Source organism: Dermacentor albipictus, chromosome 8 (genome assembly GCF_038994185.2).
Source record: "Dermacentor albipictus isolate Rhodes 1998 colony chromosome 8, USDA_Dalb.pri_finalv2, whole genome shotgun sequence".
Lineage (NCBI taxonomy): Eukaryota > Metazoa > Arthropoda > Arachnida > Ixodida > Ixodidae > Dermacentor > Dermacentor albipictus.
In genome coordinates, this window is record NC_091828.1 from 70107579 (window position 1) to 70134089 (window position 26511).

At 44.1% G+C, this 26511-nt stretch overlaps 1 protein-coding gene across 1 annotated transcript in view; it reads right to left on the reverse strand.

The window, feature by feature from the left end:
* The window catches only part of LOC139048811 (uncharacterized), a 33251-nt gene extending 12601 nt beyond the window's left edge, over positions 1-20650 (reverse strand). The window contains exons 1-3 of the mRNA XM_070523581.1: positions 19785-20650; positions 7466-7503; positions 1210-1407 (exon numbers count right to left, since the gene is read on the reverse strand). Coding sequence (XP_070379682.1) covers positions 1210-1407; positions 7466-7503; positions 19785-20156 — 608 coding nt within the window. The 5' untranslated portion in view covers positions 20157-20650. The remainder of the gene's footprint in view (positions 1-1209; positions 1408-7465; positions 7504-19784) is intronic.
* Positions 20651-26511: the final 5861 nt, after the last annotated feature.

Consider the following 26511-nt stretch of genomic DNA (forward strand, 5'->3'; position numbering starts at 1 on the left):
GATGAGCACAACGCACGTCTTCAGTGTTGAGGAATGTCCATATGCTTTCGAGAAAAACAGTGCAAAAAAAAAAAGGGCTGTGCTGCCACTTGTTTTTCTGTCACCATGCTACCTTTTAGCTCTTTTTGTAATCAACATAATATATAGGAGCACATCCAGCCAGTGTTGTCACAGACTGTATCGCCATGCATTATGAGGCGTGCCTTTTCAAGTGCTCAATGCTTAACCTGTAGACTGCGCAGCACGTAGATCTGGCAGAAGGCTTTACAGGAAAGTTGTTATATAGGGGGATTCCACAACAGCGTTTGTACAGCAGCAGCAATGTAAGGCACCGTGCCAGAGAGCAATCAGCAATGCAGACTGCATCAAAGCCCAGAGTGTTGTGTCGTCAGTTTTGGTTTTTGGTCCCACACGTGCAGGTGGCACTGTTCGTCCTCTATATACGTGCTACAACATTTGAAATAAACGACATTCAAGATACAACAGTAGTGGCGAAGACAGGACAGCAAGATAGCTCTACACTGTGCACCGTGGACTGAAGATATGACACTGAGGCAGCCATAGAACGAGGGCATCGATGAGAATGTGCAGCTGGATGCTGCCATCAGTGATGAACCACCACAATGCAGCCTGCACCGCAGCCTCAAAGCAACTTTTGGAACGCACAACCAGATGCTAGCATTAGTGGCACCGGTGCAGCATACAGGAACACGTGTCAGTTATAAGGTGGGAAGCATACAAATATTCATCTAGGATGTACATAGTGAAGTGTATGGAAAGACTCGGGTATAGCGAAAGCATGAAGCCTTTGCACAAAGTCCTTGGTCAATTTCAGGCAGTGGCAAACCAGGGCCGGTACATAATGAAGAATTCGTCTTACTCCATTATATTCTTTTCTTTGTCACCTACAGCTCACGACCAGCCAATCCTGGTAATATTGCAGGCATAGCACCACTTGGACGATTGATGAAGCACAAAAACAAAAGGAACTGGAATATGGATGTTGCAGCATAACAGCCCCCACTCATAAGACTCCTGAAGGGTTTCAGAACTCCCTCATACAGCTTCGCTGTCTTTGGTGTATCGATTGATCAGATTAACATACATCTGCAAATGTTCTTTTGTTCCCAACCAAAAGACAAGTGTTGAAAAATATACACTGGGTGAGAACCAAAGTCCAGATACCACGGTGATCTCCCCAGCACTCACTTTATGGCAGGAGAGGGTCCGGAGCCACCACGAATGAGCAGGAGGGCCTCTTCGTATGAGGGTGGGTCCTCTTCTGTGGTGGCCATCAGCAGTGGAAATGCTGCAGCCGTGGTTGACCCATGGCACATGGGAGAGTTGTAGCCTGTGGCCACTGCCTCGTATGGAGGTGGTAGGGATGCTGCCCTCTGTTGAAGGCCCCTGCAAAGGAGGAAAGAGGACAGTTTAGATCAGTTCAATCGCCTTTCAACTTGCCTAATTAAATGTTTGCCTGCAGAAGCCATATTATATTATTATTTACCATCCAAACTATGAACATTAATACTCACAAAATTATGTGGACATGACAGTGTGGGGGTGGGAGGAGTAGCATGCATTTTTTTAAAGCTTGCCCTGAGGTTCAAAGTATAACACTGCAACTTCTTGAGTGAAGGCAAAACCAATGAACAGACAACGACAGACGCCAGTTATACTCTAAATCACGCAGAACCAACTAGCCTGGTTACTAAGTTGTTCTGAGCAAACACCTTTTAAGAGATTCATATGCACTTCATTAGCAATGATTTACCATCAGGCACAGCAAACCAGCAGTATCAAACTTGGAACAGTGAAGATTGACAAACACAACGTTTTTAGATCATGGTACCTTTTCCAGAAAATTTGCCGTTGCCCATTTCGTCTGATTCAGGAACCTGCCTGTATGAACTTGCTTGAAGAAAGTACTTTCCTTGCATCGCTTCACCCACAAAAGACTTCCAACGGAAGGTTCAGGAATTGCGAGCACAAATTTCTCGCGAAAAGAATTTATTTTTCGTAAATATTGAAGCAACATTCGTAAAACTGTAAAATGTGCCATAATTAGTAAATATAAGAAAAAATTCTGGAGAGCTGGCAGGTACGCAATAGAGAAAGAGAGGCACAACTTGCTCTTTCGGCTAAACCGGTGCTTGAAGGCAAAGTATGCGCAACTGGGAATTTCCATAGAACTACAGGAATGGCCATCTGGTGGATTGTACCTACAAACAAAGCCGCCTTGCACTGTAGCTTTTCTTGGCAGCAAACCATGGTTAAGCTAGACTACATCCTATCAAGTTCATGCTCTACTTGTTTTCTTGGTTTCAAGCTGTCCATGGCTCAAATGGTCCCTGCCCAACCAGTTCAACTTGCAAGTGGCTCGCACTGCAATTCTTTTGTCTCACAATAAGTCGGAGCAACAACTGGCCTTAGTCTCTGTCAACTTACAATGCAACTGAGTAGAACACCCAAAGATTTCAATACCAGACAGTGCGAGTGTCGGTGGGGTTGCTATAATAAAGGTGCTAGCTGTCGAACTATGCCATGTTTCTAGATTTTATCAGGTTTCCTCATTTGACCCAATCAGCAAGCAGCTAACTGCCACCCCATAAGCTGATCCAAGTGGACAACAGTGGGAAATAGCAATATATATCCAGAACAATGCCCTTGGTCTGTTTGCAAACAAATTAATCTCCTTAAAGGGACGCTAAAGCAAAACAATAAATCAGTTTAGACTAATAAACCATAGCTTGAAAACCCTGCGGGCAGTCATTTCGAAATAATAGTTTCAATATTAGATGAGAAAATGAAGGTCGCAGTATCAGTATTTGAATTTCACGCCGAAACCCTGATGCTGGCACGTTAGTGCAACGTCCCAGAATCTAAACTATGTTTTCGCATTTGGGCCGCATTGGCCGAGTAAAGGTTCCCGAAACTTGCCGTGTTTATTATTTGGTTCCTTTAGAACACGATGTAGTCAATCTGTACCGCTATATAGTTAAGTAGGCCCTAGAAGATGCCATCAAAATTTATGACATCACAGTGACCAAGTGCAAGAATTTCAAGGAGGCGTCGTCACCCGTCTTTCGTTCTTTGGCCTTTTCTGTCTTACCAAGCGTCTTATCGTGGTAAGAGTGGTGTTTCTGGTGTCGTAGAAAGGTAATTTACTGATGCAGAAGAACTCATTTTTCTCTTTATATTGTCCCTTTAAAGTTACGAACTCTTACCAACGTTGCAGTAATTTTGGTCAGGAAACGTTTTGTATCTTTTCAATAGAGATACCACAGTTGTGCAGAAGGTGCAAGAAATTATTTATTTGTGCACTAGAATTCTGAATTACGAACTTCATTAGGGGTGCTTGACTGTGTTGGGCTAGTGCCCAATGCATTATGCCTAGTGGAGGCAAAATAAACAGAACTTACTTGCACACACTCTGTATTTTTCACACAAAATACATTTTTTAATCTGGACTTCTAAGATTCGCCAGAACTTAGCTGTGCTGACTCGCACTCAGGTTTACTGAGACCAGACTCCGCCAAAGCCACACAGACTAATACTCACCCATACGCCTATGAGATGGGAAAGTTTCGTGTCACTTTGAGTAAGTGCACTTCGTCACTACTGTCATTTGCAATTTGTCACGTGAACAGGTTTCGTGACAACCATATGCGAAGGATGTGGGTTCGGCCTCTACCGGTGGCAAGTTATCTTTTCTCCCACTTTCCTTTCCCTTTAGCTTATCCCTATGTACAATTTAGCTAAAAACTGGAAATAATTTCCTTTATGTTTTCCTTGGCATCACATCTCTTGGTGCCATGTGGTCGTGAACAACAAAATCAGGCACCTCGATTCCTCTTGTCCTCTTTCACCGGAAAGGTTAAGTGACACTCACTAAAGAATGCACTTGCCGACGAGTGCGTTCCTCGAACTAACTTTGCTGTGCCAAAGTGTGCTGTCTCAGTAGCACTGCTTTAAAGATATATAAGATTATATTTAATGCAGGGCTGGCAGTAATTCCGAAACTACTGTGTTTGTGACTTCAAATGTTACAAGCACCTTTACCTATGGAAACTGACATTCCTTCCCTGCCAAATAAAGCAGCCTTGCTTTTTAGGCACCAACACTTCGCCATTCACAGCACTTCTAAATGTGCCACCACTCATGATGATCACCACGTTCACGTCATCTTACAAACACAGTGTAAAATAAATACAGTAAACCCTCGTTAACTCAATCTCTAATATCTTGAAATATCAGTTAAGTCAAAATTTTTATCTGAAGATAAAGTGCCGAGGAAAATTATGGAGACCTCCCATGTCAAAAAGAAAGGTTCCACATGTGTTAGTCAGCTGTCTTTATCGTTACTCGAGTGTGGCGTTTCTCTACTACATTTTTGCTGAGGGCATGCACGTCTTTTTGTACTAATCATAGCTATACCCACTTTATGTGTAACCGTTGCGTAAATGATCTGGACTAGTCAATATAAGGTACTGGGGGCCACTTCTTGCTGATGATGTTTTGGTTGCAAATCATGTGATGCGCACTGTGTATGTGTGTGTATATATTTATCCTTTTTCATAAACTTCCAGTTGCCAGTTCAGTGCCATGCTTGACATCTCGTTTCGTCCTTGTTCTTTGCTTTGCCTCTAATCAAGAACATAAACCTTTCAACAAAGACGGCTGCAGTGATGGACTGTGAAATGAGTCGACTGGGACATAGGTCTAAGCAGCCAGATGCCGGCATGGACTCAGCAAGAAGTTGAAGAACGAGACAGACAGCGGGGAAAGATCAACGGCAGCAGTGGCCGAGTTTATTTTATATATTTCAATGTATTTAATGTAGCAACAAATTATAATGTATTCACTCTAACCTAGACTGGCTCCGATTCTAAGCCAATCCCCGAATGTCTGAAGCCAGAACCAATTTTAATAACTTACCTCGAATGTAGGCAGAACAAAAAAAGTGAGGACAGTGTTCACAAAATGACAACAGCATTTATTTAATATGAAATTGCCGAGCTCGTTCTACGTCGTCACCGCCGTTAACCCCATCCCTATGGCCCGGACTACACATTTGCGCGTGGATGTGCGCAAGCTTGCCCATGCATGCACAGACAGTGCGACATCGCAGGCATCGAAAGGCGGCGCAATCTCGGTGAACACCTCCTCTCTGTTATTGCATGCTTATCTTCCTTATCAAGTTACCTCCTTGTTGCAGCACATGCAAACACATCTCCCATTGCCCCTACCAACGACGGACGTTTTTCCCATCGATGCTGTCCCGCCCGGCTTACTGTGCCTCTGCGGCTAGCACAACTTTTTGTTTGAAAGCTGTACTATAGTGTGCTATTTCGATAATGCCACGTAGCGAACTCCAATACGACACAGGTCAAAGCAACACTACTACACTAGGTCCAGTTTTAAAACTTCTGTGACCCCGTGGACCCACCACCGATCTTCGCATCTCGTGACGTTGCTGTTGCACTTTTCTCGGTCAGCACGGTGCGGACGGCGTGGCAAAGCACTGTTCGCGGTTGTTCACGTGTTTTTGCAATGTGTATACATGTGTGTTTTGCTGCAGTCTCGATGCTTTTTGCGACACTCTTGTGCGTTTTGGATACTATGTGCACTTTGAGGAGTTTACGGCCGGTATCGTCAAATTTTATTTGGTGACACAAATGCTTTTTTATGCTTGGTTCCTGCAGCGAGAACCTGCCTTGAATGTGTCTTAAGCCTGCTCGCAAGCGAGCGAAGCTCCCATAGGTTTTAACATTGCACTTGTGAGTGTGGTGCTTTGACAAAAGAAAATAGTGCTAACTTCATTTTTTTTCATCACGAAATGAAGTGCTGAGAGTGAATACATCGAGAGAAGGTGCCTTGGATTAATTCCTACTATATTAAAGTGCACCAACTGGCTTGCTGACCTCCACAACTGCAGAGAGTAGCACCTATTAGTACTAAGTGAATAATTAATGAACTGACTGGCCTGCTGAGAGCTACGATTGCTGATTAGTATAAGCTATTAGTACAAATTAACTTATTGTTTAATTATATGGGTAAATAAAATTCAGACTGCACTTAATTATCTGTGCGCAGATGAATGCGAAAGCATTGCCACCACCAAAGATCCAAAGATTGTAGGTTCAAATGCCTTAATTAAATCTATATTACTTAACCGAGCCTTAATTAACACCAGAAGTAGTGGGATCGACTCCTACCAACGGTCGTGGGTAGGAGTGCCATAATCAGCTCTATCATAATGACACATGGACATTAATTCACTCTAGCTTAATTAACTTCACCTTAACACCATGTTGTGGGTTCCAGTGCCTTAATTACCTATATTAGAAAAAACTGGGCCTTAATTAACTTTGCCCCAATTAACACCAATGGTCATGTGTTCGACTTCCACCAATGGTTTTGCGTCCAAATGCCTTAATTAAGAATATCCTAATTAAATGCCTTGATTAGCTATGCCTTAATCCACTCTGTATTAATTAACTTTCTTTAAGTAACTTTGCCTAAGTTGACATCAACTCCCTCGATTGCCTCATTTGGGCTCTGACTTTTCGGACCACCGTGTGGTCCCGCAAGATTTTCCGCCTCATGAGCCATATATTGCACTCGCATTAGTAATTAATGATTACTAATCAGCAACAGCTGATTACAGCTGCTAATCAGCTACTTACAGCTACTCCTCAGCAACAGTTGATTAGCAGAACGTAGCGGATGGCCAGGGCAGCTGAGGTGCATTCTGGGGGAGTGCAGCACCATTTTCACAGCTCAGTAAAGCTTTCCATCAATCTGCCAAACGCCAGACTGACTATACAAACATTAAAGAAAGTATCAGTGAAGTCACTTGCCGCGTTCTTAGGTTGCGAAGTCGGAGGACCCGAGCACCTTCTCCAATTCATAGCTGCACCCGCGTAAAGCTACCTGCAGCGCTCCCGCCCTCTGGTGGCAAACCAAGGCACAAGGGCATACGCGATATAAGGAGCCTACAGAGAGCTCAACAACTGAACCCAATCTAGTAACGTTGGGTCAAAGCGACAACATCGCCCGTGTGCTTCAGTTAGCTACTGGCCCAGCTAGTAGCGGCTGCGATACTGACTTTTCTAGATGGTGCTAGCCATGAACTATATCATTTTCAGTTACAAACTGGCGCGTTTTTAAACATCTTCGAATCTAAGCCAACCCTAGAGTTTTCTATATGATTATTTGGAAAATACTATCGGCCTAGATTCGAATAAATACAGTAGTACTACTACAGGACTTGGCCAAATACTTTTATAAAAACAATGTCATAGCACACAGAGCTTCACTGGCTGCACTCAATCCAATACAGCTGTTGTGTGCATGGTATGCACAAACAACGATACTCTCAACTGTCATGTTAACAACAATGAATCCTCCAGAAGCTGTGTGAGGAGGCATTCACAACGAAATATACCGGTGGAAGACATACCTCAACAAGCCTGGCTCCACGGCCACGAGATGGAGCTCCTGTAAATAGATATCACACATATTAGTCGACAGAATTTGAATGTCCAATGTTCGATAATGGTGTGTGTCACATCACTACCATCGCTAACACTGCCCAGGTGATATCTTGAGCACATACATAAATACCCGAGAATGTGGACGTGGGAATGGCCGCCATAACACAACAGGTAGGGCAACGCACATGTAATGCGGAGGGTGTAGGTTCGGCTCCCACCAGGAGCAAATTGTTTTTTTTTTTTTCGTCCCCTTTCATTTCACTTTATCAATTCTACTCACCAATTTAAAACAACCAATAATTCCCCCTATGCTTTCCTCAGCTTTGTTGTTACTCTTGTGTGCATACGGTTGTGATTAACAAAAATTGGGCACGTTGATTCCCCTTCTCCTGTTTCTAAGCAGAGATGCGCACTTCAACCTACAAGATCAGTGAGGCAACAACACATCACTGGTAAACTGCTTGAATGCTTTGACAACGAAAGTTATGCCTGTTTCTAATGCACCGTACGATATTGCTACATGACACTTGTCAATAAAGAAAATGACCACCAAACTGAGCACAATGATAAACCTTTGCCTTTCATAAGCGATAAACCTTCGTAGAATGACAAAAGAAACAAAATCCTGTTTTTTTCTGCAAGGGGAGGGGGACGGCGCATAACCACCTAAGAAATAGCTCAGAGTGGCTGCACATGTATTACGTCTCGTTACAGTGGACCCTTTCCACAATTATTATACATCACCACATAACATTACTGTATAGCGGCAAAGCTGACATAAGAGACCCTGCCATTATGCAACACATATTAGCCCTTTGCCTCGTGCACCCTCAACGCATGTCTCTATTTGAAGCAAGCTGGGTTAGGCCTACAGTGCTTACACACAAATGGCTTGGAATTTAACACGAGTTCAGCTAGCTACCGAATGCATAATGGAAACTAAATGTGACTGTGCTGCATGACCCATTTTTTTTTCTCGCTGTGTGGTTGGGGAAGTCTTTCAGGAAGTTTATGGCTTTGTCCATAAAATCGGGAGTCTCTGGACAAATTAGGAGAGTTGGCAGCTATGAAGTACCCATGTTGCGGCCATACAGCATTAGAAGACTTCCCACGGAATGTTTGGAAACTGACAAGCAAAACTTCTAGTCAAACAAAACTGATTTTTTGCAAGACATAACACAAGCTTTCTAAACTTGTCAAATGAGTCCAAGATTGCAAACGTTACAGAAAATTCGGGAGAGTTGGCTGGTATGTATTACCCTAAATGGTAAGGAAAAGGTAGTGCCAATTGATGGTTTCTGAGTGTTTTATCCAATGATTAAATGAACTTTTGTTTGAAGACCACACAAAAGTATGATATAAAGAGTGACTTTATTGAAAATGAGAAATTATTTGAAAAAATTATTCTATTCTGTCTGTTTCATGCTATTTTTATACAAGCTACGCTACTTATCTGGCCTGGTTCTGAGAAGGCCATCTGCTTGTTTGCCCGGATTCATTTGCCTGCATTGAATTCCACACGTAACATGCCGGCAAACATTCAGTTGTGGCTGCAGCCCTTCTGTGACAAGTGCTCAATTTGCGGCAAAACAGATGTCAGACTAACATTTGTGAAAGACTACTTACAGCCCTTCACATTCGTGAAACCATGTTACAGTAAAGAGCAAAAACGTGCCACAGTGGTGTTCAAATAATGAGATAACCAGCTCAAATCGAATATGAACATTCAAGAAAACAGAATTTTGAATATGAGAACAAATTTGAAATGTTTTCTAGATTTAGGTTAAACATAAAAAGTTTATATGCTTTCTCTAGCTTCATTGTATGTTCTCTTCATATGGTTGTAATAAAAAAATTGAGCCCCTCGTTTCCCCTTACTTTTCTCGCTCATTGCATACTGAAGGCCTTGGCTTTGCCTGTCTTGATGCGATGAGGTAGCACAGAAGGGTTTATTGACCATTTGCCTACTCTTAAGCACACATACTATGCTACCTAAAGGAATGTTTCACATTTGCTGCCATGGCCCCGAGCATCACTGGCTAACAGTCACAGGGGCAACCTTGCACGTGTGTACAAATACCGAAGAAAGTGTAAGGGAGAATAGCTGCCACGATAGCTTGATTCTCAAAAGCAATGAACGTATTATGCAGATACTGGCAGTTTGGCTCTCACCAGCGGCAAGTTATCGCTTCGCCCCTTCCCCATTTCCTCGTTATTGCCACATGTAAATTACTGATAATTAATTTTTCCTATGATTTCTCCGTATTACTCTGTTTTCTTCAGAAGGTTGTAAACAACAGTAAAAAGACGATCAAATTCGCAAGAAGTTCGTATGATTAACAAAGGCTTATTGACGTCATTTGATACATGCATGTAATGCCATTCACAAATGGATGTCCAGTCAAAAGAGAAGCTTGCAGATCGCGAACAACTACTTTCAGTCATCTCGTACACCATCACATCACAACAATCAATCAAGGAACATGCAAGCCCCTCAAAAGATTCACATAGAGTGTTGCGTTTGCTAAACAACATTAGCGTAAAATGTTCATTAATTCAACTAAGTCCATTCAATTTTTCAATTAATTCGATCCTGAACAGAGCCCCAGGCCAGTGCCAATACATTTCTACCACCAAAACCATCCTTAATGAAATCCTGAAATTGGTCTTTGCCGGATAATTACAACTTCATAGGTCAGCACAAGTGCGTCTGACCCCAATAGTGACCCCAATAGCAGCAGTGTCTGTCATGGTGATGCTTTGGGGACAGTAAGTGCATACAACGCATATCCTCTTTCACTGAAAACAAGTATTTTCAGCTTGCCCTAAGAAGATTTTTAAGTGAAAACAGTAGCTCACAATTTTGAATTACTACAGCGTTTACCAAATTCTAATGCACCTTTCTTTCCAAGAAAACTAGTATGAAAATTGCATGCACATTGCTAACAGACGCAAAACCAAAACCACGTTCATGGCGTTTGCAAGCTTACCATCAAAGCCAGCCTAAAATTGGTGAAGAACAGGTTCTCACATAGTAGTATGACGATGGCAACGCACCACTTTCAGTTTTTGGTTATAAAACCTCCTTTAAGAGACAAGTTATTTTATATGCTAAGTAACCACCAACAACTTGTGTCATGTTGTTTTTGTTTTTCCGACATTTCGGAGAACTCCACGGGTCGCAGGATGAACTAACAAATCAGTTAGTCTAGCCATGGGCCACTACCGTTTGATAAATGCAGGATATCAGAAACGCAATAGACTAAGGGCCGTAATGACATGTTGTGGTTCACAAACAGGGATAAAGTGTCTTCTGAGAGGAACAATGATAGACATTAAATGCAAACAAATTTTTATTTTGTGAAAGTAAAATTAGAGCCGTGCTACATTTTTCTTGGTAGAAAATCAAGTGTACAGTACATTTCTACTCTGTGTAGGAGCTCTCATGTCAGTTCTGTTTTCTATTTTGAATCCTTTTATGGATTTTTTTTAAGGTGCGTGTGTGCATGATATACAGGAGTGTTATAGAGACCAGATTATAAGCAAATGCCCATTTGTTCCCACACGTCAAGGCCCCATCATTTCAGTATAAAAGCACGAACTGAGGCTTAAAAAAATATTAAGGAGCCTTTAAGTGCCAAAACCAAGATATGATTCTTAGTTTTGTCAGGACTATGTCAGCTCCTGACATAGTCCCCCACTATGAGGCACACCATAGTGGGGGACTATGGATTAATTTTTACCACCTGGGGTACCATGTACCTACCCATGGCATGGTACATGGAAGTTTTTGCATTTCACCCTCATGGAGATGCGGCCTCCATGGCCGAGATTCAACCCAGTGCCCTCGGGTTTGGCACAAATTATGGGTTAAGACGTGGCTTATCACTGACATTGACACTGACTTAACACTGACTGACCATAAATGCCTATTTCCATTGCTTGCGCCTATATAGGCCAATTGTCGCTTTTAGCACTTCAAAATGCTTTTTGGGGGGAGCCTGTTTATTGCGATGGTCATTCCAGGTGAATATTTACTGTAGCTGTTGAAGTCGCCGTGAGGTTATGTATAAAGTCCATGTGTGCTAACATCGCAGCTGTACACCTTATGCTGTAGGTGTGAGGGTGAGCTGCGAAGGATAGTGGCTTGTTGTGCACTGTCTTCATGTGTGCGCAATGGAGGGGCAGGGGAGGGGGGGGGGGGAGCAAGATGAGAGTGCACCTGCCTCTTTTAGCCCTACCTTGAAGGTAGCTTGTAGTGGGTGCAAAAGCTAGGCCAGCCTCATGTACCTCATGTGCGTTGAAGCGAGAGACTGCACGAAGGAAAATTCACTCCCTGCTGCTTCCGCTGCGACGATCATCTGTGGTCATCCAGTGAGATGTGTTCATGTTTGCCTGTGCATGAGTGACCCCTGCTTGCTAATTTAATTACTAAGTGAATATTAACTGCAATTTATACAGCCAATAAGACGACAAACCTTACTTCGTGTAGTTGTCAATACTTTGCTGTCACTACTAATGTTTCGCCTTTTCGGCAAAACTGCAACATTTCTGGCTTCAAAAGCACATTGGCTTACATGGAGTTTGTACAGAAAACTTTACTAAAAGATCAAGGACAATTGAAGGATTTCAAGGATGCTAAAGCCCAAAATTCAAGGCGGGGGAACACACCTAATGAACACATTTACTAGAATATGGCAAGATTTTCTCCTTAGCTGCAATTTCTTGCAGCTAGGCAGCTGCGGAGTTTGATGAGAATCAAGCTCTTCTGTTACTTTTCAATGTTGACTTCCCTATCGCAGTGACGTCAATTGCCTTCTAGCATGATGGCTAGTGGTGTATGGCCTTGTGCGGATCACTTAGTGGCAACTTAGCATGAATGGTAAGTATGACTTAATGGTGCAAAAGCCAAATGTATGAAGCTTACTTTTCTTTAGGCATTTCTAGAGCGTAGGGCTCGAAACGAGCCAAGATGGATGCGGTGAGTACCAGCTAGCAATACAACAAAAATAGTGGTACGGCTTGGTCGCTTGATCTGGCTTCTTACAGTTCCACAATGGCAACAACACTTTAAACTAGACTGACCCTGATGGCTGTGGACACGCCATATTGCATCACTCAGCAACACTCTGAAAAGAAAATGCCAAGAATTGTTTCGATAGACATGTCCATGGCATAGCCCCGATGCCGAGATTGTTACTTCAATGTTAAAAAGTCGCGCCCAACCTCAATTTAAAGGCAATTCAAGGCACACATATCTTTTAAAGGAGTTTTAAGGGCCCTTGAATCTCTTTTTCCAAATTCAAGAATATCTAAGGATTTCAAGCAAGCAAGTGAACACTGCTCTCTTGTTTCCTCAAGACATGGCAGCATTAACAGGCATTGCTGCTAATGGCAACGCACCGGGCAATTTGACCTAAGAAGTAAATGCCTACGTAGACGTTAGTTGAACTTATTAGGGTCTCTCCCCACCTGCCTGACACTGACTAGCATTAAAAGAGAAGCAGAGCACCAAAGGTCTCCTTCTTCATCAGTGGGCACACGCAGCTATGTTACAATGCAGTTGGGGATTTCGGAGAGAAATGTGCAGCACTTGAGAACGGTGAACCTATACATAAACGATACAATTAATATCAACAGCACAACACAACTTGTTATCTGTGTTGATGACGCTAGTTTACTTAAAGCTTTTAAAAATGTGCAAAATCTGCAAAGTACTGCTAATGCGCGCGCTACACTGGAACAAATAAATAAACAGAGCTCATTAAACTCGTGAACAATTAATGCTACCAAAACAATATGTGTGTTCTTTCAGTCAAAGAACAAAAGGTAGACAATCGATGGACATCTAAATATAGGAACTTCTATGGTAGAGATAGTACCATCAGTTAAAAGCTTAAGCGTAATTTTCCAAGAGAATGCGCTGTAGAATGACCATGTTAACATCGTTACTAACAAGCTCGCTCAAGTTGTTGAGGTAATAATAAGACTATGCTCCCTGTTACCATTAGGAGTAAAGCTCCTACTTTATAATTCTCTTTTCTATCTCATGTAAACTATTGTCATCTCGTACAGGGTGACATGACCAGCTATAAAGTCGACATTCTTGTTTTATTGTCAAAGAAACCCGTCCATGTAATTTCAAACTCTGCATTCGATGCACAAACTGACCCTTTCTTTATAGATTAGATATAATTCTGATCAAATTATTTATGACACAATTCTACAAAAATTACTTTTTAATTAAAAAGAAAGCAATGTCAACTTTCTTCAAACACCAGTAGAACCTAATATTGAATACAAGCAGCTGCAGCACACAGCACAGAGAAACTTGGCATTTTGAACATTCAAAAACAAACTACAGGACTCAAGTGCTGTGCCATGCGTTACCATTTATTGCTTAAGTCTCTTCGTTATTAACAAGAGTTCTTATCCTTTCAATTATGTATCCAAACTTGTCATTAACAATTTTATTTGCATGTGCTATGTGTCCTCTGTTTGTTTCCTTTTTCTGTTTCAATCAACATGGAGTTTAAGCAGCAATTGCACAGTGGCGTGCTTATTGATGTATTTCTATTAATGCTGCTTTTAAGGGGCCCCTCACAAGGTATGGTCATTTTGAGCTAACAAGCGCAGAGCATACAATGTGCGCTAACGATCGAGTTTGCAAAGAATTAGATTGCTACGTGCTGCGGAAAGGTCTGAAATTTCAATCTGAATGCCGTTTTCCCTATCCCTCGTGGCAACCGTGCTCCAAGCTGGACGGTGACGTACTCGTGTGCGTAGCGTGACGTTGCTCCTCGTGACACGTGACTTCGAGAATTATTCGAGACATCTTTTATATGTGTGATCTGTTGCTTGAATTGATCAACTGAAGTACAGAGAGATAATAAAATATACAAATGGAATGTCTGCACGTTTTCAGTTTTACTTCGCACCAAAGCAAGAGAGATGTACTTCCGCTTCATCTGCTTGTTCCCACGGTCGTGCACTCATGTGCACAGGTACTGAAACTATGCCATTTTCTACCGTGTTTGAGTGCGCGATCATGCTCTGCGATCTGTTTGTTCTGCCTAAGTAATCGTGTAGCACTGAATTATACCATTAGTCATGTGTCCTTGTGTACAGTGTGCAAAATTGAGCGCTGCACGAAATGAGACAACAGCTTGCGGGTGTGATGGCATCAGTGAAAGTGCACAGCGCAGCAAAAGAAAGAAAAAAGGAAAGCGAGAAAAAAAAGATGAAGGCATGCCCCATGACGCATGCGTCCTGGAAGCATGAGTCACAGAATAATCGAGGCCCAGTATGGGAGAACGCAGGAAAGGAATTTCTCTCGCGGAGGCTAGACGGGGCGAGTGGAGAGAGTGTCTCGCTTGGCAGTGGAGCCCGCCTCCTGAAATCATGGGTTCGTGGCACTGAAATGTTTCGATCGCGGCTACTAAGGAGCTGATTTGAAAAAATTTTTACGGCAGAGCACTTTCTAGAGGGCATATAACAACTTCCATCATATAACCAAAATTTGCTGTGGGGCCTGGTGAGGGGCCCTTTATGTGAAAAGTGATATGTGTTTTGGTGTTCTTGTTTAACTTGTATAATATGCATGTTGCTGCATCCTTGTCGGTGTTTGCTGCTGGCAAAAATGACTTTGAACTTGCACATCCTCTCAACACACATATTTTACACGTATATTCTTTTCCTAGGTCATACGCTAGATACTTATACAGACGTTCATCTATTGCTTTAATGCACAGTTTTCTATGTGGTGTCAAAGAAAATAATGATAGTGGACACAGAGCTACTTAAGCCAAATTATGGTTTTATGTCTGTGTCATCTGTAGCTCGTACAAATGCGAAATGAAGTTGAAGTTTAAGGCAACGCTGCAGAAGCTATGCAACTACAGTAGCTGTAGGAGTACATTGTGACATAAGGCGTGAAACTGAATTTTACATGAAATTGCATGACACACACCTATATCCTTCTTTTATATGCGACATACGTTTTTCTTGTTGCGAATACGAGCAGTAAGCAACGGAGAGAAAGTATTCCACACAGAGCACAGTTCATGCCATGAAAACCAAAATCTAACATTCTGCAATACTCAGCGCGATCATTTGTTGCATTAAAACCTGCTCTACCTGCCAACAACTTGCCCTCATGCAAGCTTTTCCAAAACCAACTTGCCCCTCAATATGCAACCAGTATAGGCCACCATTTACACAGGCTGATCTGTGTCCTGGGATTATTTTCGAGGTTTCAAACTAAATGCAATTAAAATGTAGAACCCTAGTGGTAGTAGCTGTAGTGATAGATTATTGAGCAAAGTATGATGCCATGACCCAAGGAGGACAGGGACGACTTTTAAGCAAATGTTGTGGGTTCCGATGCGATCGGGACGGACAAATGTCCCGACTTTAGCTTTTTGATCTACTGGATAGCAATAAATAGACTGCATTTCCTTTTCTTTGTACCCGTCAGCTTGTTTGCAGATTCTTATTTGTGTTCTATCGCATTATCATTACCATAAAAGCGGTTTCGTTTTGTTGGAGTACAAATTCTGTTATAGGCCCCAGCCATTTGCAACACCTATGTCCACATCGTAGCCATGTTAGTCAGGCCATCATATAGCACCATTTTTGTTGTAAAATGCGACACTTGTTCAACCCTGTTGCATGTACAGACTGGTGGCTTCTGACAATGACTAAGCCGGTCTTCGCCTACCCCCTCCCCCCTATCCGACTTCATCTACTCAACGAGTCGGCTATCCAATGCAGTATAGTTGGCACAGTAATTGAACATTCTGTCGCATAATGGATGTTAAGGCAATCTTTTACCAAGCTCACTAGCATGCGACATGTTTACAAGGAAAGCTTTTTAAACACAAACAGTTAAAGACAGTGAAACACCAGCAGTGTTACCACGCGGGCCAAGCGTGGAGTTGGGCAAAGAACTGTTAGCAGAGCAACAACTGGATGCAAGCAAATAGGAATCCACCACATCTGTGGCTGCACACCCAAGTCCTGGCAAACAAAACACAAACATTAAAACATCGATAATGTTTGCCTCTGTAGTTCAACCAACCAATGCGAGCAGCTGGCTGGCTGGCTTTTATTGTTCACTCCCGGGAAGAGAACATCTGGATTTTTAAAAAAAACTGAGCGTACTGGAGGAACAGCCTCGGCATCAGCTGGCAAAACCGGCTGGTCACGCAAAAACAGGAGAAAGGCTTTATACAGTTTTCCATCCCCAAGGTGACTTCCCAACAGCCATTTTTCTCTGACGGCACCATTTAGTTTGCACTTCGCAGCTGCACCAAAAACCTACTGGCTGCATGAGGATGTACGTCTACACAGTTAATCACAAAGCTACTTGTTTTATTTTGTTGAATACTACACCGTTGCATCTAGACAACCAAGGCAATGGAGGTTCTGGTACAAGCTAGCCCGTATACAATGCTATGGAGAGGGAAAAAAATCATTTCAAAATAATAAGAAGTATAATAGAAACTCTTCGAATAAAAATTAACTAACACTAAGGTGTGTCCAGAAATGCATCACAAAACTAAATTAAAAGTCGCATAATCTTAACATGATTAAGAAAGGCCATCTATAAAATTCACAGTGCATGCAAACCACGAGCCAGTGTTTCCATGATGGCACATGCCGAGTCTGTCGTATATGAATGGCTTCATCTGAGATGCTCTGCAACGTTGCAGCCAGCTATACTGGCGTACATTCTTCTGTGGCAATGAAGCAGAAGTTTCACTGGTAGCGCTTCTGTGCGTGCGTTTCTGCACAAAATATAGCCCGGCAGTGTCTGAGGGCACTTTACGTTTCAGTAGAGTATCAGTTTCTCGGTGTAAATGGCAAATCAGTGTAGCTTCCTGCTTGCAACAGTTTTGCTTCTGCACAAAGAGTGTGCAGAATATAAAATAGCCGATTTTCTCAAATTAAAAAAAAATTTACTCATGGGGTTTTAGGTGCCAAAAACTACAATTTGATTATGAGGTACGTACGCTGTAGTGGGGGACTCCAGAAATTTGGGCCACCTGGGGTTTCTAACCTGCACCTAAATCTAAGTACATGGGTGTTTTCGCATTTCGCCCCCATCAAAATGCGGCCTCCGTATATACATATATATATATATATATATATATATATATATATATATATATATATATATATATATATATATATATATATATATATGTGTGTGTATGTATTTTGTAACATCCAATGCTTTCGTAAAGTTCATGTGTCGAATCAACATTCTGTGAACTTGACGAAACTCACTGAAAAATTGAGCCTGTTCTGCCAGAGTCTGCCAGATTTTAGATATTCTGAAAATGCAAGAAATAGGGCAAAACTAAATTTTCAAAAATGAAATGAATTGGTGCCCAAAGGGATATCTCAAATATTCTATTTTTCTCACCACTGCATTCTCCTTCTGTAAGCTGACTACGAGACACTGCAACGCTCATAACAATTCTCCACACCAGATGCCTCATTACCATTTCCTAATGCTGACCTTTCCAATGAGGAAACGTACACTTGCACAACTACGTTTAGAGCCAGAAGCTTTGTGAGCATTTGCAATGGACACCAACAGAGATTGCGAAACTACTGGTGGACGTTTTACTTGCATCACTATTTCCTGCATCCAAATGACACATACCAATTATGTATGCTAGGTACCACCAGGGAACGTGAAGTGTGTTTGATAACAGCGATGGTATTGACACATGTGAGGTGTGTCACTGACATCCTCAGCTTTCCACATAAGTGAGAAACTACTGACTGCAGAGTAGTCTGATGTCCTAAGCGTGACTGCAATGGAACATGTGGGCACATATAGGCAAAGCAACCACCAATGCCAACAACCACCTTACTTATCTCACTTATAACCTCAATACTGAATGATAACTGATGGCTGCATAACATCCACTACAGAATCAAATTATAAGCCCTAGCTGTCCCCGTTCAACGCTAGCTTCAAAATGCAGAATCCGACTAAGCATCTACCATAGGCCAAATGCCACAACAAGGTACATGTCTAAATGCTGATCTTTAAAGTGCATTCATGTCCAGAACGGACTATGTGTTTATGCCATTCTATTACACACAGATTGATCCAACACATCATGGCTTCCTGTACCTCTGTCAGCGCTCATCCTATTTAATGGTGTTTCATCGAGTAATTACAGATTGCACCATTATTAGAAGTAACTTAATGCCAGTGCACATTTTCTTTTTGTAAATGAAGCAGCAGGTTTCCACCTGAACTTTCGTGGACGCTTCTTTCTGGGTGGCGTATTTGAGCAAATGTGCAACTGCTGTTGGCAAAAGAGCACAGAAATACAAGGAAAAGTAAAGCTGATGGCAGCTAAAATGACATGTGTCAAGTGTTATCATGGCAGCAATGCACAAAGCACGGTCAGTCCTTTCCTATGACTCAGTCGCAGCTGAGTCAACTGTGTGTAGCAGATGTTGTGGCTGTGCCAGGCTCCAGCTAGAAGCAAAGTGTTCATGGAGGCAGCGGATTCATTGTAAACGTTTCTGCATTTCATTCACAAACACTTTAATCAATCAATTACCTGCAAGGGATCAGGTGTGTTTAACCTCAAGAAAACACATGTACGACTATGCATATAAGTGCACTTGTCACCCCTAGCAACAAGCCTGAGTGAAAAGCACTCTATACCTACGAGGCAAAAGGTGAAGTGAAGGATTGTTCGTTTGAACCCGCAAACACGCAGGGATTCAAAGGAAAAACATTGGCAGTGCGCTTCGTTACGCTTTGGACTTTGCGATGTGAAAAATGTCAAAGGCAGAAGTTCCAAACACACCGGGGAAAATAAAGGGAAAAAAGAGAACGAGGTTCACGAGACAACGGCCACGGAACTAGGCGCTCACGCTGCATTGCTGTCAGCTGCTTTTTGTGACGAATTCCGGCTGAAGTTGAGCCGATACTCCGCTAGCTACGCCCTACGACGGCTCAGAGCCACAAGGACACTGAAAACGAAAGATTGGTGCATTACGTGCTCTTCGAAACGTCCCCACGTGTGACGTCAACGGGGTGCAATACAGGCAACGCAATTCTTCCAGTGACACATAATGCGCGCGCGTACACCAAGCAAACTGGAGCGTGACCCGCTTATTCGGACGCTGCAACGAAAACGTTCGTGATCGCTAGCCAAGCGCGCGAACTACGCGCCAATAAAGTGTAAACAAAACGCCGACGAATAAATAACCAGGCAAACCTGCACGGGTATACCAACGCATACTTACGCGTAGTAGAGAGTGCTGCCTTGCCAAGTAGGCGATCATCGTCTCCCTGCGCAGGTACATGATCGTTTTCACGGCAAACATCAGTCCCGAACTGATGAATATCGGCCCGATGAGCCACATGTGAGTCAGGTTGGGAAACATTTGTTCGCTGTCATCGAGCACGAGTATAGTGAGCACCGTCCCCAGCGAAAAGAGCACCAGGGCGAGCGAGAAGTAGCAGTACGAGGCACAGTTGCAAGACGCCATGCCGCGGGCGAGCCTGTTGCCGCGCGCACTGCCATCACCACCGACGCCCCTTCTTCGAACACGAGCGGGGCTGTTGTCCGCGGACGACGCCGTCGCAGTGGCCGTAGTGGCGTCCTCTTCGTCCATTGCGCTCTCGCGGGTTGATCGCTTTCCAGGCGTATCGAGCGAGCACGCTACCCAAGAATGAAGCGGGCGGTCGTGCGCGATGTTGCCATGCGGGAATGCTGTCGAGCAGCGGCACAGGTTGTCGCAGGGGTAACGCGATGGGAACGGCGGCAACGCCGCTGAAACTGCGATAGCATGTAAAGTACGTGAACGACGACGCGGTGGTACGACACCTGTTTGGACGGCTGTGGGGTGGGCGGGCGAGGGGGCTGCCTGCAGGCGTCGAAGAAACAAGCTTGGCGTTTTCTTTGACTTCTTTTGCTCCGGAGTGCCGTTGCGACAGCGAAATAGAAATCCTAAATGCGAGAGAGCGATCCGGCGGCAGTCACCTCATCGCGCACATACACAGAGACACACCGGATATACCGAGGAAGGGAAGCGAGGTCAAGCAAGCAAACAAGCGCCAAACGCGCGGAGCAGTTGGCGCGCGCGCCGCCACTTTTATTGGACGAGACGCGAAGTCGAAACACGAAAGCTGGTTGGTTTGAAGCTGTAATAGCTGCGAACATTCAGTATCAAAACGGTTTCATGGCAGGATCAATTCACGCTTAAAAGCTTTACCGGCACCTATACGCTCAATAAAATGCATATTTGTGCTTATAGATCTAAGCCCAACTTTATTAGAATACAATTACAATAAATATCGTACAATAGCTTTATTTTTTTTATCAGCCTTTGATATATTTCTACACAAATAAATTCTCACAAGAAATACATATTGTTACGTTTTTCAGATAAGAGAGGGCGCTAAAAACAGTGAAAGGCAAAGTTTGTTTCATGTCTTTGTGGCGTGCGCAGAAGTCGACTTGTGGCAGGCTGGAACAACAACTTTATGTGTCGCTGTAATTCGCCAACGAACTCCCTTCTCCGATTGAACAACAAGAGAGGCCGCTGTGTACATCGCGTGACAATGTTTTGATCGATAAGGGAATTCTTCCACGTTGAGGTCTATGAACCAAGTCCGTGTTTGTTGACGGCAAGGGTACATCGGCGTGGTTGCTTATTCTTCGGAGGGCTTTTGGTGCACGATGTTTACTACGAAACATCTCCGAAATATGCGATGGCAAGGTCGCGCGCTTGCTTTCGGTGAGACAAATAAGTAAGGGGAAGTCAAACGTCACAACTCTCGATTTAATTAACCCTTTCATTTTTCTTCACTTTCTTGAGTGCGGTCGGATAGTCATTCAACGGCTGTTCTTGGTCGCTTGTATAGTATATAATATACGTATATTATATATAGCATATCACAGAGAAAATTTTGGGCAAGCAAGTCACAACCAGTTAGCTGGTTTATTGACGCGTTCATATATTATTTACTCATCTGGCCCTGCAATGCAGTGTTTAATTGCTTTAAGCATAGGCAGCTTGTTTCAGAACATATTAGAGAGTTTGTACTTGAAGTTGTCCTTGCTGAAACACTGTGAATTGTTCATTAATTGGGCAAAACTGCAATGTGGTGAAGCGCGCTTGTGTATGAGGATAAATGTGCACGCTGACGTATTTTCAAGCTGTACGCGCTTGCCCACGAAGGTAACAGGGAATAGGGGTAAGCATAGTCACATCTTGGCGTTCGACAATTATGATGCTTAATTACGATGTTAGTCTGTTCGTTGTCTATTTTAAATATAGACGATTGCAAACAGCTGCAGCGTTTGAAGTAGAGTTGCCTAGCGGTGTTAACATATAAAAGCAACTTTAGAATCCGTTACGTGTGCTGTCAGCACTGTGCAAATGAACAAAGATGGCTACGACGTCCATAGGCGCCGACTACGGGGGGTGGGGGGGGGGGGGGCAGGCTCCGGGGCCCGAGCCCCCCACAAAGTTTTCCAGCGGTGGGGCAGCCCCCCCCCCCCACTTCCGCCCCGTAATATGCATAATACCACGTGACTAAGCTCCCACCAGGATCATAAAGCAGCGCCCTCGAACAGGCTCCGTCACCCAGAACGAAATAAAGGAAATAAAAAAAGTCGTGATCGAGCTCGTGCCTTATCTGCCGCGCCCCGGCCCGAAGAAACACGTCTCATTTGGTGTTAGTTGGAAACAAGCTGCGATAGCTGTTATCTTAGCGTAGATAAACTGCACGGATGTGTTTCTTTCTTTATTTGTCACGAAGCCTATCACCAGAAAAGCGAATCGACAACGTCAGTGCAAAGGTTTAAAGTCGCGTTTTGTTTCGTCCCAGTCGTCATGTCTTTCTCCAATTGATGAGCAGAACGTAAACATTGTCTTTGCCTTGGGATCTGAAAATGGCAACAAGAGGAAGGCCGCAAATACACAGGGTGTTTTAGCGAACACTTTCAAAAATCTTTAAAAGTTGGCTGTGGCAGATATGACAATTCTAGTTCATGAGCTGGTCTACTCGAAGCGGCGGACAATACTTGCACAAAAAATTTAGATGCAAAATCGGCGAAATCACAAACGTTCACTAATTCAGTTTTTAACTACCTACATTATGGCCCATATTGCAATTTACAAATTCTAGCCGTGGAGTTCACAAGGTGGATCCACATGGAACAAATTTTCAAGATCACACCAGTTTAGAGATATATATTCCCGAACTTTGCCGAGAAACGCATTGGCGTTCCAGTTCATTTGTTAACAAAACGTCGTTTCATGCACTGAAGCACACAAGTACCTGGAACGCTAATACATTTTCCCGCAAAGTTCAGGAATTTATATCTCGAAGCTGGTGTCGTCCTGAGAATTCGTTCCAACTGCATCCGCCTTGCGAAGTCCACTGTAGAATTTGCAAATTGCAATATGGGTCGTAAGATAAATAGCTAGAAAGTTAATGAGTGAATTATTGTTAATTATTCGATTTTGCATTTCAATTTTTTGTGCAAGTAGTGTCCGCCGCTTCGGGTAAACCGGCTCATAATCCGGAATTGAGCTATCTGCCACAGGCAGCCTTTAAACAATTTGGAAAGTGTTCGCTGAAATACCCGGTATATTTCAGTCACGGAAGTGTGGCGGTAGACCAAACGCACCGACTATCATCAGAAATTATGAAAACCTGAGACAAATCGGCAACTTCAAGAAACAGCAGCGGAGTACTCTATCTTTGAGTCCTAGCCTACGCACGGATGTGCTGGCACTTACGGCCTCAAACCCTCATGCTAGCAGGCGGGACGTGGCCGCTGTTATGACTTTGCACCGCTGTCACCCCTATTACGACTTTGTGGTCCCGTAGCGCTCGTGACAGAGCGTTGGTAGCGAAGACTCCGAGTCAGGCGTCGGTGAGAATAACGAAAGGGATTTTATACACTATATACAGGTCATTATACAGGACAAGAACGGATCGGCACTGGGGCCGAGAGCTCACAGCAAACGCGACGGTTCCCGCACGGCGACGTCCGGCGAGATTCCAACGCGTGGCACATCTCACTCCACTCGAGAGCGGCACTCTGCTCCCGGTGGGTCGGCGGATCCGGTTTTTCAGGCGGCCGCGTCGTGGATTTATAATCCCCCAGAAACCATTGTCACTCAAACGGTCCAATACAAAGCCAGCACTCGACGGTCGTCCGAGAGGTCCAACCAGCGACCGCGCTGGCCACCCGGTTCAAAGTTCGCGCGCGCGGTGACCTCCAGGCAAAAGGAGGTGCGGCGCCGGGCTGTCTGGCACTTGGTTGCACGTTTGGACATGTTGCTCGCCGATACTTCTCCGCAGGACACCACTGCCTGACGGCTCAGCATCTTGACTTGTCAAGGGAGAATTAGGGCGCTGTGCCTTTCGGTGCAGCCCCGGGTTTGTCCAAAGGGCGCTCGCAGGATAAATTCTGCCTCTTGCAGATTCAGAATCCGGGCTGGTGGTAATGGCACAACACCGCCCAGGTACCGACTTCCAGGTCATCAGTTTCGAGGATCTTAAATGACGGCCTTTCACCCATACCACCTTAGCCAGCACCAATGCTTAAAAGATAGGGACCTGTAGAATCATCTAGATTTCTCGAATTGGGCCCTCACAAGAGCCGATGAGTCACCGAACTTTTTGAGCAACATCAGGTGCACAGATGAAGCCAATTTTCGCAGAAACGCCGAGGTAAATTTGCATAATGCACGCCGTGTGAGCTACTTGGCAAGGTTAAGAAGATCCAGATTCACGGCACTTCGGAGGGAGAACGCCGGGTGGTAGTTCTGTCTTTTCAAGGGGTGATTGAAAACTGTGTTTCCGGCGAGCATTGATTTTCGAGCAGCACCAGCAACCCAGGCAGCACACCAGCAGTGGTTCACGCATGGCCCAATTCCGGCAGAAATTGGTACCACTTCTGAACCAACGCTGGCATATTGGCAAAGTGAAACTCAATCCAATGCTGGCCAGGAGTTAAAGCCAAGATCTCGCGAATATTATGCCAACGCAGCATCCGTTCTCTTGCTAGCGTAGCACCAGAACTGAGCCATATCGCTGCCAGTATTAATGCCAGCTTTGCGCCAATGCCATTTGCATGACGAATAACGCTGATAAGCTGGCGCTGGAGTACGCTCCCTTTATTAAGGCGCAGCTGCATGCATCCGATTTTCGAGCGGCAGCAACGGCGACGAGCGACAGCTCTTGCCGTGGCGGAGGGCCATCCGTCGCTGTCGCTGGTCGCCTCATCGGTTTCTGGCCAGCCAGAAAATATCGCTTGACGCCCGGAAGTCAGCGCGGCGACTGCCGCTGTGGAGAGCGATTGTGCAGCAACTGGGCAGCAACCAGTCCGCCCGCTTCGATCTGAATTCGCTCTTGCAATTTGCTCTGTGCCATGGCATTAAAAAATATGTAGTAAAATCAGTCATCGCTTCATCTTATCTCAAGCTGAGGACAAAGAATCCGAGCTGTTTTGTCGTTATGACTGAGATCGATTGTTTGTTCTGGCGCCGTTAGGCCTGAGACGTCACCGAGAGCCGCAAAAGTGCTGTTAGTTTTGCTCACCAGATGACGCCACGGCATTTTACGTTGGCGCCATGGGGACAGATTTCTACTGGGGATTATAGCATATTAAAGGTAGTTCAAAGTTGGTCGGTAAAAGGTAGGTAAAATGTTGAATTATTTTTACGTTTGAGATTTTACGTTTGATTCCCGAGCGCACGATAGCATTTATTCGCGCAACAATTTAAATCTGTTACAGCTTTTTGCTGCGATGTCGTATTGATGTGGTTGCTGTGGCATAGTTATAGCGCGAACAAGACTAACTGAAAAAAAAAAATGTCCGACCGGGCAGACCGCTAGATTTCAACTGACAAGCTTTATTGAGAAAAATATGCAAAGAAGCCACCCTATGCTCAAATAAATGCTTATAGAGACGCATAAATGAATGTGTCATGTAGTAAACGACCAAATGCCCACAAAGCCGTTAGGCGCCCACAGCGAGCAATTACAATGCAGTGACCAGGTTCTTTTTAAGGTAGACAACTTCTTTATCAGTGAGTGCCAGTGATGGAGCCCTTACACATTCATCAGCAGCTTTTGAAAGCCAATACCTCTCAAATATCTCCTTATCTTAGCACTTGCGTGTTATGAAAACGCGGGGAGCATTTATGTGTACATCTACGGCAGCGGTCACTCAAGTTGCCAGCGCCTGCCAGGGTGTTTACAGCCTTCCGCTGCTCCCTAAGCCACAGAAAACGCGTCCTGAGATTTGCTCACGGAAAGTCGTAAGGAAGCAGCCTTCGAAGGAGGTCGTAGAGGACTGCGAGAGAGAACGTCACCATCCCGGTGTTTCTTTCCAGAATTGTAAGTGACGTCGAAGTCACATTCTTGTAAACGGAGTATCCAACGGCCAAGACGTCCCGATAAATTCTTAAGCGTCACCAACCAGCACAAAACACGGTGCTGTGAGTCCGTGACCATGCTTATCTAATCATGCTCACCTCTTTGCATATTGTCAGCGTAATGATTTCTACTGTCACTCCATTATGGAACGTATTCGCAGATCATCCCGTCCACCTACGCTAGGCTCCGTTGGATATTGAAGAGCCTTAAGATCGAAAATTCGGTCCTATAGCGATACATGTTTCATCCCAAAAGACACTGTTGGGTTCCTGTCGTTCCCCGCTCACTTGGGGCCCATATACGGAGGCCTTTCACAACGATTCCACAGCCGGTCACTTTGGTTACTATAAAACCTATGAACGCATCCGCTGTCGCTTGTCTCTGCCTGGACTTGCAACCAGTGCAGCGATGTATGTGCATTCCTGCTCCCGCTGCCAGCACAGCAAACGGCTGACCTCACCTTCGGGTGGACTGCTCCGAACTGTACCGTGTCGTGACGTTCCTTTTTCTGTCGTTGGTATCGACCTGTATGGACCACTACCCATATCAGCTGGCGGTAACCGACGG